The sequence below is a fragment of the Acanthaster planci genome, linkage group LG10, assembly GCF_054643075.1.
Source record: "Acanthaster planci isolate LZ-2023a linkage group LG10, COTS_SCS, whole genome shotgun sequence".
NCBI lineage: Eukaryota > Metazoa > Echinodermata > Asteroidea > Valvatida > Acanthasteridae > Acanthaster > Acanthaster planci.
This window is the reverse complement of record NC_141786.1, coordinates 7131723-7145169: the sequence shown is the minus strand read 5'-3', so window position 1 is coordinate 7145169 and position 13447 is coordinate 7131723. Positions and strand designations below refer to the sequence as shown.

Sequence of the window (13447 nt, the reverse complement as noted above, 5' to 3'; positions counted from 1 at the left end):
CATTTTGCTACTGAATGATAAGGGCAGAATGTACTTAAGGCTCAATCCACAGTGTGTAGTCAAGTACTTTTGGAGGACCAGGTTCTCTGCCAAATGTTGAACTGATTGTAAGGAGAGAATCAAGCTGAAGCATATGGGCATTGGAGAGCACAATGTACATGTACAATGCACAAAGGTAAGATTACTATTCAAAGGGATGACCTCAGACCGCCACTGGGCAATCAAAATTAAGTTTCTTTGTGAAGAAGTACTTGAAAAGTACACTGTACTCGGCCAAGTACTTTTCTCCTTAAACAATTCAACAAAAAGGAGAGTGTCTGAAGTCGTAGATTTACATGTATATTGTAATCTGAGACCTTTGCGCATTAACCATCAAATATCCATTGTTCTCGAGCTTTGTTCCTTCCCAACCAGTTCAATATTTGGCAGTGAGCTGATACTCTAAAAGTACTTGACTACAACATTGTCGATCGGTGCATCAGTGGCAGACCACAAATTCTTATTAAGCTTGGTTTTCTCCTTTTACCCTTCAGAAAGTTTCCAGGTTTCTCTTTGCATTAGCTCTGATGTACATGTACAGCCTATTGGTGCAGTGTTCCAGATAGCTCATCCCTAATTGGCTATGATTTGCCAGATTTCTGCTGTGTAGTTCCAAACTTTAGGTCCATACAAATCTTTTGCTTTAAATTCTTCAGACTCTGTTGGATATCCCGTATATTCTGTGCATAAAACATGGAGACTGGCATGTCATAAAGGCCAGTCTGCTGGAATTCCGCAAACTTTTCGTTCAGAAGGAAATGGCGCAAAGTCTCGATTTTTCTGTGCAAGATGTCTAAGCGTGTAACAAAGTCAGACAAAGTTCTGTAGGCTTCTGTAGAATGTCAACCAGGCTTTTGCAGGTAATCACACTTCAGGAACTGTGCAGGCATAATCGACTGGTTCCAGGTTTTGTGCCCATAATATCAATAGTGCTTGAAATCTGCGTACTCTGTGGAACATTTGAAATGGATTTGTTGGAAGTCAGTAGCCTGCCCTACTTGTAGGAGTTTTTTTAAAGTGCCTTTCGAAATCTGATCATTAACAATCGGCCATTCAATACCCGAGGACTGCCAATGGCTTTTGAAAGAGAAAGACAGTTTCTGTGTTTCTGTTAATGCATACTGACTGCCTGAAGTTCAATGTAAGCACACCATCCAGTGGCATATTTATGAATAGTTTGTATATCTCTGCATTGCATGAAAATCTGTATTCAGATTCAAATAACTTGTCAGGTGGATTTAAGCGAATGCATAGTTCTCTCCGTGTTTTAAGGATCTGTGCATTTTGCTTCCATCTGTAGCAGCACTGCTATGGAGACTGATATTGTGTAACCCTTCTGTTATGAAGCATGACAAAAATGGGTAGCATGAGTGTAATGAGGGAGCGTCGCGTAGCTTGGAATGTTTGTGTTCCTATCAAACTTACACTCTACGTTCCTCTCGTAGACCTACCGGTATGTAATTACTAGAGCGCTAATTTGCTGTGCAAAGTGAAGTCTGCCGGGCGAATCCATGTTTATGCACAAGCCTATGGAAATCTTCAAATTTTAGGCAGCTTTGTAATGGCACAATCAGTAAGCCAGCATTTAGTTTTGCTCATTGTGAGCAACACAAACGTGCATGTATATATACCCTGCAGATACTAAATCCAATAACAGAAATGGACCATACGTTATTTGCAGCATTGTACTTGCCTTTGCACTGTATACCAGTAGAGTACACAATTTGGAATTTGTTCCATCGTACTTTAATAATGTTAAACAAATATGGACATAAATTCAAAACGACTGCACCCAGGAGCTTCTCCACTCTGGGAATGAAGAGTTATGGCTCTAGTGATTTATAATAGCACTCTGGCTCCAATACCTACCGGTAGAGTAATTCAAGGAGATTATGCATATCTGGAATGGTACCACTCTGGTGTGTATTCTTTAACTCGGATGTGTACTGCACTACCTCTTGCATTTGGGTCATTCCATGAGGTTGGGGCACAATTTGTGACGGTGTCAATTGTTACATGCGTTCCGTAAACATGAACAGCTATTTCCCTGCATGTGGATTCCAAATTGGCATTGGTATACATCTTGCAAGGCTGAATACAGAGGTGTGTGCTATTTTTCCAGAGTAAATGACCTTCTCTAAAGGTCATGACAGGAAGTAAAAGTTACCCATGTAGCAAGGACACGGCCACAAATTGTGTCGCAACCTCATGGAATGACCCATTTGAGAGTAGTGCCACTATAACAATGATGACTTCTGATTCTGGTCACCAGGTTTGGACTTTAAGGCATTGTCCCCTTTGGAATAAGCAGTATGGAGGGTCTGCACGGCTGCCTGGTGCTTTTGTTCCACAGGATATGCACAAAGGAGGTTTCTCTATGGAACAAAAGAACTGCCCTGCAAGATGGCTTCCATGCAAAGCCTCTATACTAAAAAAGCTGGTCTCAATTTTGAGAAAGTTGAGAAAACATGTGTGGACATGTTGTTTTTGTACTGCCAGGGCACCTGGTTTTTGGCAGGTGGTTACAGGGTGAGATTACAATTAACGCAGGCAGTGCACCGAGGACCAGTACAATGTATTCTGGGTTTTTTTGAGATGCTCCCTGAAGAGATGGAAAGATGGAAATCTTACTGAAGGAAATAATAGAAATGGCAGGTCCAGCTTTGTGAGGATTTCTTTTTAAGGGTCGGGAATGTGAAAACATGGGCACATCCCTCAACTTAACCTGTTCATGTCCATGTAGGTGATACAGTACACCTGCATGTTATACTTGCTGGATAGCTAGGTGGCTGGCAGGCTGGTCTGTGGTCTGCTTGGTGGCTGGTTGGCCAACAAGCTGGCTTGCTGGCTTCATGATCGGTTCCTAACTGGACTTCCAAGTTGGCTTTGTGGCTGTGTGTCTGACTGGTGACACATATTCCCCCTTGAGCTGCAGGTTAGCTGGCTGGCCAGAAAATGAGATGGCTGGTTGACTGATTGATCAATAGGCTGCTTGTAATGAATGGCTGACTAAAATGGCCCAGTGTACATGTAGGTTGACCAGCCAGTGCTCTCGCTGGCCTGCTGGCTTACTAGCCTGCTGACTTGCTGGCTCTCATTTAACTTGAGTGTTAGGGTTTGGTGGTTGATCGCTCCACCAATGAGCTGCTAGTTGGCAGCTGAGCTAACAGAACAGAATTTATATGCTATAGCAGAATTTGTATGCCGTTGTAGGATTGTTGGTAGGGTGGGTGCTTGAACTCTTGCTTGATTTCTTGCATCATTGCTTGCTTCTAAATACCATGTGTCCGAGTCTTTTTGTCACTGTAGCGTTGGTTACTGCTTGCTGCTTGTGTGTCCCTGCTTACTCGTTTCTATTTTCCACCTTCATACTACGTTTTGTGGATGTCATGTACCCTCGTGTCTGTCTCCCTTTCACTCTGCAATGTTTTCATCTCACCATATCCTCATGTATCACGTTTTGAATGGTACACCTCTCAGCACGAAGGGCCAAGGGTGTTTATGCAGAGATTGCCTGACCAAGTTGCCGACTGATAAGACCATTTGTCCACGGCTGCTTGAGTCTCGCTGGTGCGATCTTCCCTGTCGTACGCACTCTCATTCTTGCAGGTTGAGCTCGACGCTGATAAATTCAAAAACTGTACCCCTCATGTGTCTGCCTGTGTCCGTTCTTCCTGCAGTTCCTGTTCATGGAGCCTGCTGACCAGGTATGGATGGACACCAGCGGGTACAAGCCCCGACAGCAGGCCTCTCCCACCAAGCGGGTGGAGACACAGCGTACTGTGGCCCCCGATGGCACCATCATCACCACGGTGACCACTACCACTGCCCGACCCAAGCAGATACCCGACCGGCGGGGACCGGGCAACGGTGAGGGACAAGACCCCCCCCGGGCCCTGGAAGCCCAGGCAGCCCAGGCAACATGATATTTACAATGAGTTGGTGTTTCAATAGTACCCCACCTCAAACATGTTTAGAGTCAGGGTACAGCCACACTGATAAGGCCGGCCTCACAAGTGTGTATTGGTGTTCTTGAATGACCGACGACGCATTTCATTTTGCTCATGTGCTGTTGAAATAATGAAGTGGCTCCTTAACATGAACCCCTTGCCACCTGTTATGCATTTTGTCAGGCCAGGTATAAAGACAGTTTCTTGTCTGGGTTTTTGTTTTATCAATGAAGAGGTGGTTATTTAAAAAAGTCCTAGTTTGGACTCTTAAGACGTTTGTCTCTAACCGTAATTAGCCATCATGCCATGTAACTGGTTTTAACATCTGCATTTGTACATGTAGATGTACATTCAAACAGCACATGCTCAGCACCTCCCACCTCAAGTGCGCAGAAACCTATGCACGCATGCCGTGAGTTCCCTCTAAGTGACTGTCGTTACTGTGTAAAAGCACACCCTCGCTTGTTCCTGCTCGGAGCGGATGCATGACTGCGACCAGCCCTGCAGAGTTGGGCCAAGCCTGACACTTTAATCCATCAGGTTCCCTTTGGATAGACACCTCCAGATTGGGTGTACACATCTACTGTGACTAGTTTACATATGAGGGGTGTGCTCCCATGGGTTTTTACAGAATCTAGGCACAATCCATAACACTGGGGTGCCTGCCTTCTAAACTTGAACGGACTAACAATGATCCAGTTAAAGTACATAATATCCTCCCTCCTGACTTTTCTGACCTGCATCTGAGTAACAAAACAGAAATGGCAATCAGAAACCGAGCTTGTAAGTTCATGCACTTTCCCTTGTTGGGAATGAGGCCGTGTGTTCAAATGCCCCACGATTTTCGTCACTTGAGTAGAAACTTCAAAAATTGAAAATGCCAAAACTTTCAATGCTACCCCTCTCAGAAATGCCGACCAGGGTCCTGACGACATCCTCAGTACTCCCAGAGCCCCAGATGGCTACCTTCACTGCTGCCCCGCCAGCCAACATGGTGGAAATACCGGCAGAGCAGCGACACAGTAACAGCTCAACCATGACTGATCCAGGTAAAGGTCAAAGGTCAATGAGCAAAGTGACTCCCCCTCTCTCTCTCCCCCGTCACACCTCAAAGTGGCTGTGTAGAAAGTAAAATGGAAGCCAGTCTGGGTTCACTCCACTAATATGTGATCTGCTCTGTGAAAATGAGTCACGTCTCAAGAGCCGCTCTTGAGTTAAAAGCATCTGAAAGAATCTTGCTCAGTGTTTAAGAAATAGAAATCCTCAATATTTTAACATCTATGCAACATGCATTTTCATTGTGCCAAACTGAGTGGCATATCAAAAGAAAGAGTTCAAATTCCTCAATTTAATACAAAGTAAAACTCAAAAGTAGCTCCGGAGACTTGTGACTCATTTTTACGGAGCGGGTCACATATTTGTCAGTGGTTTTTAGCATGCATACAGCTCAGAGCACTGACTTCTCTATACCGACTTGATAGCTTGCGCAGTCATTGCTGTGTACAAATCAATGAGGCTTTCGAGACTCCATTTTTTTGGAAGGGGCCTCCAAAGATTGTAGTCATCTGTTCGATGTAACATAGCTGGTTATTCTTGTTTGTTAGAGTTCAAAGGTTTTTTTTTTTAGTATTGCATGATGATGTATAATTTATGTGTTGAAGATATGAGAGATGTTTACGTTATTACCCTTGGCGTAAATATAAAACCCTCGGTCCACACACAACGGCCTTTTACAGACATGACATGAGAGCCCCACCGTGACTCTGATCTCACGCCTCTTAGTTGGTCTCCAAAACACGTGCATGAAAACTTTTAGCCTTCAGAGGTGTCAGTGCGCTATCATGACTTCCAGCCATCGGTAGCGATCCAGTCTGGAAAAAAGAGAGGAGTGACACAGACTTGTGGTCAAAGCCACCATGTTCACCTAGTCAGACTGTGGGCCTAATCGCATGTCTGACCGTGCAACAGGGGATAAACAGTGACAAAGGAATGCCTTTTTAGCCACAATTCATTGAAAATAGGCTGTGACTTGCCATATAGGAAAGTATGACTAGTGCTTGATTCTAGAGGACTTGTACATGTTGTAAGGAGTTAGCCACAGTACCTACACGGCGCTTCTTAGGTATATGCAGTGATATTTGAATGTTAAAAGGCACATGTAATAATAACGTGCATACACCTGCCTTGTCAGTGCACTCGCTTCTCCATGTCAGACCTCAGTCAATCTCTGTTGATTTGCTTAATTCTGTTCAGCTCAGTTTATGGACAGCCTCAGTTAATGATGGACCACAGCTAATCTGGGTTAATGTCAGTAACATGTAATTTCAGTCGATTTTACTGAAATGCTGTGGACCTCGGTTTATGGACAGCCTCCATGGATTGGTGTAATTTCAGTTTATGTGTACCCGAGTTGAATTAACGAGAACACAGTTGACCTAGTTTATGGTTAGCCTCAGTTGATGGTGGACCACACAGTTACATTTGCAATCTGTTGCGGTTAACGTCGGTTGATTTTTGCAAGACTGAGCTGACCTGAATTGATGTTTACCGAGGAACTAACCCCTCCTGTTTGTTCTTGTGTTTGTTTTCCCTTGCTCTTCCCTGCAGTCAAGCCCAAGGTCACGATTAAGGTCAAAGGTCTGTGAGCATGCCCAGACAGCCTTCTCTCTCCTGCTTTGCCTCAGTCCTGTCAGTCCATTTTTCCTGTGTCCTTGTTCTAACATGTAGCCTGCATCATTCATTTTAGCCCACAGGTTTGTGGCAACATGAAAATGCAAATGAATAACAACAAGGCTAATTATTATTTGAAGGGAAGTGCCTTCCCTTCAAAAATGTCTCAGGGCTCTGTAAAATAAAACATAAACGTCTTCTTTAAGAGGTAATAATGAAACTTACAATTGTATTTCTCGTGGTGAAAATTTGTCATTTAAATGGGGTAAAGTTAGCATATATAAACGTTTAAAAATCTGAAAGAGGTTTGAATATTTTTTAATGACCAAAAAAGAACTAGGATTGAATTGACTGGTATAGTGAATTGATGTCGACGAGAAGCAGTTTTTAGCAAGATGTGTCAGAAGAGTCTTTTTTAAAAGCTCTACTTGAGTTGATTCATGGATATCGGCGGGCAAATTGTTCCAGAGAATTGGAGCCAAGCACAAGAAGGCACATTTGCAGTAATAAGTACTGATAGTACATCCTGTCATTAGTGACGAGAGCTGGGTCGATAACGTGTAACTGTGTCGTTTAAGTCGATCGCTGCAGGCTCACTCTTGATTCAGTTTACAAGCTTTGTGTGGAATACGTTCTGCGGTGTGGTTTGATCCGCTGCCATGGATCAAGGGAGAGCACTTTCATGGCACTGAGTGTTGGGATGCTTCCCACTTATACAAGTAGTGCTGATCTCAAATGTCAGCAACGACCTCAACGACCTGTGAACTTCAGTCTACAGTGTACATGTATGTACCGTGCAGGCGTTTAAGGCAACACATGTACATTATTACCGGTACATACTGCAGTATGGACGTTCAATTTTTCATGCTTATGCGTAGGTTTTGTCTTGATCCAACTGTCCTTGTGTTCCTGTTTCTGGTTTGCATTAGTCCCTCCAAGGCATCTTAATCTTAGCACAAGCCTAGGTACATGTACATGTTTCTGGAGGATGCCCCCATACTTGTGCCTGTGTACATTTTTGTCCTTCACACATTTCGGACTATTCTGTCGACTGTCATGATCTGACTGTGCTTGTATTTTCCCATTTTGGTATGGAAATAAATGTGAGTTTGACTGTTGAATATTTAATTGGTATTTAGTGCAGAACCTTAACAGGTGTAGGTTACAAGTAAACCCCATGAGACCGTATATTTCTTAGGTTATCATGATTGTTCCTCCCTTTTGCTGCCATTACGTAGTAGTGTGTTTGCTATATATCCTAACTAACTTCCAAATTTTTGGGTAATCACTTAGGACATACATATACATGTATTCTTACGCTGCCTTTTCACGCAATCACATTATATCCATTTGAGCACTCATGATAGGAACATGGCATCAGTTTCATGGAAGTAGTCATTTGTATTCATTGATGAAGTACATGTATTGACCTCACAACTATTCATGCTTAGTGCCAAGTGATGCTGATCGCAGAAAGGCTTATAGTCCTTGCATACAGGAATGTTCACGTTTGTTCCTCATCTAATGAGTAGATAGAAGGGTTAGCCATACCGTAGCTTGAAATACGACCTGTTTTTTATGTAGCAACAGAGTTGCAATCAAGCTATGAGTCATTCATTGATTCTTTAGTCAACTCACTAGCAATTCAAATGTCCTGTGATAAAAGCATTCCTCGGTCATTGTTTATCTCTTCAGTTTTGACCTGATCTGTTAACTGACTTTCGACTGGACTGGTAGACTGACTTGCGATTGACTTGTGATGGACTCGATTCCAACTCAGTGGCAGACCTGAAGGAAGTTTGCTATACGTCGTGCGCTGACAGTTGCGGACATGTTGTCACTCCATCGCAGCCATTGTGAATGCTTACATTGCCCACGGGGGAAATCGTTTCAAATAACGTTCACTCATCCCCATATCCCACGACCATTATACTTCATGTGCTTGTGACTTTAATGTAAAGCGAGCTTTAAGGCACAGCAATGCCTGTATTTCCTCCCTAAAATATCCATGAAGGAATCAGTCCAGCAAGAGTATCGGACACAAGCAAGCATGTGATTGTCTAATACTGAAAGTTGATTGTCTTCCTGAATATTCACATTCTCTTCATGCATATTAATATTCCTTTCCCATGTGAATGGCTATTAGAGGTGCTGAGAGATTCAAGTGAGCAGGCGTTTGTTGTGAGTGAACAAATCAATTATTTCCCTTCCTTGAGGGTTGCTCATGGCAAGGGCACATTTGTTTTTTCTTAATGAGTATTACAATTTTGGAACAACTTCTGTACTCTTTTGTGATTGGTCGACAGAAATGATGATGGTTTCTGGTGGGCCGCACTCAGTGGCAGAGACCGCCATCAAGCACCTGTCAGAGACCTCCAAGGATGATCGGCCTCGGACACCAACCAAGAAGAGCACGCTCATCATCCACGGCGTGGCACAGGTGGGTCCGGCAGTTTCAGAACCTAATCCTCCCCGTAAATTAAAAATCTATAAAAGGAAAAGTTCGTCTTGGGTGCTCATGGATGCAAGTGAGGTCCTTAGGTTGTGAGAGTCTGGGCAAATTCGAGTGACGACCATTTCTTGACCATTGGTTGATTTTCCCTGGTAACCTATGCACAAAATGCATTTCTATCATTGGTACCATGATATATTTTGTGCATTTGGTGATCAATAGTCATTCAAACTTGCCCTTGATCACTCATTGCCTGATGTCTGCAAGGTCATCACTGGGCCAAATGAGTTAGTTCAGTATTTCCAAAAAGCAAGGTCATTAGGGAACAAAGGACGAGCATGCAGGGTTCGACCCTAATGCTGGTCCACTGGCCAAATTCGAGTAAAAACTGCACCGGTCTAGCGAAAACCCTCGTCTGGGTAGTCCGGCGGTCTAGTAAACAATATTCTGTAATAAGCGGCGAAATAGTTGATAGTGATGCATGCCCTCTAGCTGCTGCTGGAATTTTAACCCAATAAAACAGAACTTTTGCAACCAAGAATAGTGCGGTCCCTGGCACCAGCCCAGCAGAAGTAATGCTGAAGTCTATGAATGCAACGGCAGTAAATCGTCTGAAACTTCTGTTCCGCAACGCCTTTGCGGCGCAATCGCGCTTAACTGTGGGAAGTTTACTGTACTATCGCGTGCGGCCGATACGTCTCGACAACGCTATGACTTGACGTTGGTTCTGCGTACAAGATCTAAATCAGCACGTGCATTGCATCGTAGAGGTACATGTAAGTCATGAATATACATCCCACGCATATGACGTGCCGAGTGTGTATGGTGTGTGTATATGCATTACGTTCCATGAATACGCAATACTGATTTTTCTGATTGGTCATTGGTACATGTAGTTGTGACACCAGCGATATCACTGTTGTGTTTTTGTGTTTGGTTCGTGCGCTACGGGTTGCACTACACCAAATACGCGTCCGTAGAAAGCATTGCAAACTCAGACCGAAATAGCGCTGCCTGTTGAATCTTGGGAAGAGGTTGGCCTCCGTTTTTCTCTGGAAATTCAAGATTGTAGCCAGAAGATCACTTTTCATTGCAATTTTATGGGGGTTAGCCACGATTTTTTTTTTTTATTCGCGTTTCCCCCAAAGATACCTCCAAAATCGTAGTAAAACTACGTGCTTAGCGCTGAATACCCCGAACTGGAAATTATGCAGTCCCAAATGCGGGATTTATAGAAATATTTCTATGATCCCTCCTGATTACGGCATGTCGTATTGTAAACACCCTGTGGGATCACAAAATATAAATGAGCTCACATGCAGAAATACAACCACTTGGTTGAATGCACCCTACGGGTACTGGACACAGTCTAAAACAAACATGTACCGTATGGACATGTACATGTTCGTCAGGCGTACATGTACATATGTGCACGTACATGTGCATACTGCATAAAATGTACATGTACTGGTACGTGTACATAAACTTTTCATAATGATATATATTTTTTTCTGTCTCTTGGATTGTGAATAAAACAAACCGTTTCAGCCGGTAACCACTTTGTGTGTTTAATTTGCTTGAGTAGAGTTATACTTATGAATATTCTGGAAATTCATAATTCCCATGGCCATTTATGATTACTCATCAACAACTCAACAACAGTCAGCACCGAGTGCACACTGTCATGCATGATGTTGGAGCAGAAAACACTAGTGCCAAAAAATGGTTGTTGAAATTTGGGGGAAGACGCGGAGTAGTGAAAATGCTGGCAGACTAGTAAAAAGCCATCACTGTTGGTCCGGCTGGCAAGTGAGAAAAAAAGTGAAGGGCAAACCCTGGCATGAGTCCGTGTAGGGCCAGGCTGATGGTGCAGACGGGATGTGCATTGGAATGACCTCGGACGTGCTTCATTTTGGGCATGCGCTGTTGGAATACTGAACTGGCTTACTGAGTATGAGTGTGACGTCAAATTTGGCAATGGACCATATCAAAACAACCCCTTCCCTCAAAAAAAGAAGAAAAAAAAAAGTATGGTTCCCCAAATTGGCCTGCTTACTGCTTGCTGAAATTTCCAAATGTTGGGGGTCCCTTTTATTTGCAGTTATAAAGTTTCACTTTTGACAAGGAGGATTTACCGACAAATCCGATAGTTGAGGAGTATATCAAATCCCACTCTCCTCCCCGAGCAACATTCCTGAACACCTGGGCCCAATTTCACGGCGCTGCTTACCGCAAGCAAAAAATCAGCACTTACTGTAGCAGAAAATTCTGTGCTTACAGCCAACATATTTCACGGGGTAGCGAGAAATTTTGGCTTGTGCGCATGCGTACATCCCGTAACTGAGGATTCTTTGCTTAAAGGGTTAGCGCAGAATTTTTCTGCTTGTGCGGATAGCGCAGGATAGAGATCATAAGCGCAGAATTCTGCATTGAGCAACACCATGAAATTGGGCCTTGTACATATACGGGCTTGCAGGTCCCAGCGATCATTTGTAGTTCCTGATTTTCTTTCACCTCATTCTCCCGGATCCAGGGGTGAGATTTGTCAGGATTTTTTTATTTCAGGAGTTTTCAAGCAATCTGTTTTAAAATCTGGAAAATCCGGAGCTTACCTTTGCTGTGTTTTTACACATAACATTTGATATCAAACTCAAGAAATGGGTATTTAAGCATAGACCCTACACTCCTGTAGGGTCATGATCAAACCCATCGATGATTATTTGTGGACATTTCATTTTCCTCCAATCTCACGCCTGCAGATCCTTCAAAATCCATCAGGAGTTTTTCTCGGGATTTTGTGGGATCAAGGCAGGTACAGTCCAGGGAATGTGAAGGGCTATGTACAGTTGTGTTTTCAAGTCCACCCCAAGTCTGCAGTGCTGTAGTCAAGACCATCACAACACCAGACACAAGACCGTACACAAGACCAGACACATGACCATACACAAGACCATACACGAGACCAGACTCATGACCATACACAAGACCATGCACAAGACCAGACACAAGACCATGCACAAGACCAGACACAAGACCATGCACAAGACCAGACACAAGACCAGTCACAAGACCAGTCACAAGACCAGTCACAAGACCAGTCACAGGTAACCGTGAGAACAATGACCATGGAATGCTTTTGTTACAGTTTATTTGAAAAACTTGTGACTTGAATTCAGATGGAGGTCTTGTGTTGGTCTTATGTGGTCTTGCGAAGGTCTTAAGTGGTCTCAACTACAATATTGCAAATCCATGCAAGTCCATCACAAATCATTCAGTCTGATTTAAAGCCAAGCCACAAGCTGTTCAAGTAAACTATGACAAGAGCATTCATCATGTCATTGCTCACCCTGCTACTTGTGACTGGTCTTGTGACTGGACTTGTAAAGGGACTTGACTACAACACTGGTGTAGGATTTGCATAGCAACAGCGCGGAGCTCTTCATCTCAGAATCTTGCATTCCTCTGAACCTTCCTGGTTGATTTTGAAGGATCTGGAACGATGAGCATATGTTGTTTTAAATTAGGTTTTTTTTATGTTAGCCTGTTAATTAGATTCCAAGTGTTAGCCAGTTTATCTTTCAGTTTTGTTTTGTTTGCTTTACTGCCCCTGTGCGAGATTATTTTCAAGTGGTACAAGTTCTAGTGGTTCTTTTGTTGGTGCCCTGGTGTTGAAAGTCTGAAAGGTGCTTTTAATTTACTTGTTTGCTTTCCGCCAAAATTGAATTTTGGTATGATACCATTCTCCCCCAAATGCCTGAAAATACCTGTTTCAAATTGTCTGAAACCGTTTTCTTATTGCCTGTGGTAAACTATGCAAACGTCCTATTTAATTCCACGGCATATGCACATACCAGTAGTCAGTGCATCAAATTTTAGTTTCAAGATTGAGGGGACAAATAAACTAGGAATGTGTGGGGGGGAGGGGGGGTTCCGAGGGTTGTCCGACTGTTCCTCAATTGAGAATCCTCAGCTGCAGCTTTGATGTATTCAACTCTGCCAAAACGACATCTTGTTCACATTCGAAAAGTCCATGAGCCCGTAGTTTAGACCGAGGAATAGACCTGCAGTTTTTGGATACAATCACGGTCAAAACATCACCAATCCATTTTTTGGAACTTTGGACCTTCTATTCCGCCCTTCGTTGATCATTCATGTGAGAAATATTTCACTGGTACCCAGTCACTGATTGTCTGGTTCCCAGGCCAGTCAGTTTTCGTGCATGTGTTATTTGTAGGCGTGGTTGCCACCACTGGTAAAAATGGACCTTTATGTAAAATGTATGATATATCATGTAATGGTTATTATGCAGGTTGCTCGTGTCCATTAGTTGATTCTT

At 43.2% G+C, this 13447-nt stretch overlaps 1 protein-coding gene across 13 annotated transcripts in view; it reads left to right on the top strand.

Moving 5' to 3' along the window:
- Positions 1-13447, top strand: part of LOC110988350 (phospholipid transfer protein C2CD2L-like) — an 85743-nt gene that overhangs the window by 53453 nt on the left and 18843 nt on the right. For 12 of the 13 annotated variants that reach the window (XM_087141899.1, XM_087141903.1, XM_087141910.1 and 9 more), the window contains 4 exons: positions 3720-3909; positions 4898-5038; positions 6597-6626; positions 8966-9099. In XM_087141899.1, coding sequence (XP_086998025.1) covers positions 3720-3909; positions 4898-5038; positions 6597-6626; positions 8966-9099 — 495 coding nt within the window. The remainder of the gene's footprint in view (positions 1-3719; positions 3910-4897; positions 5039-6596; positions 6627-8965; positions 9100-13447) is intronic. The other variant, XM_087141902.1, reaches the window with a different exon arrangement.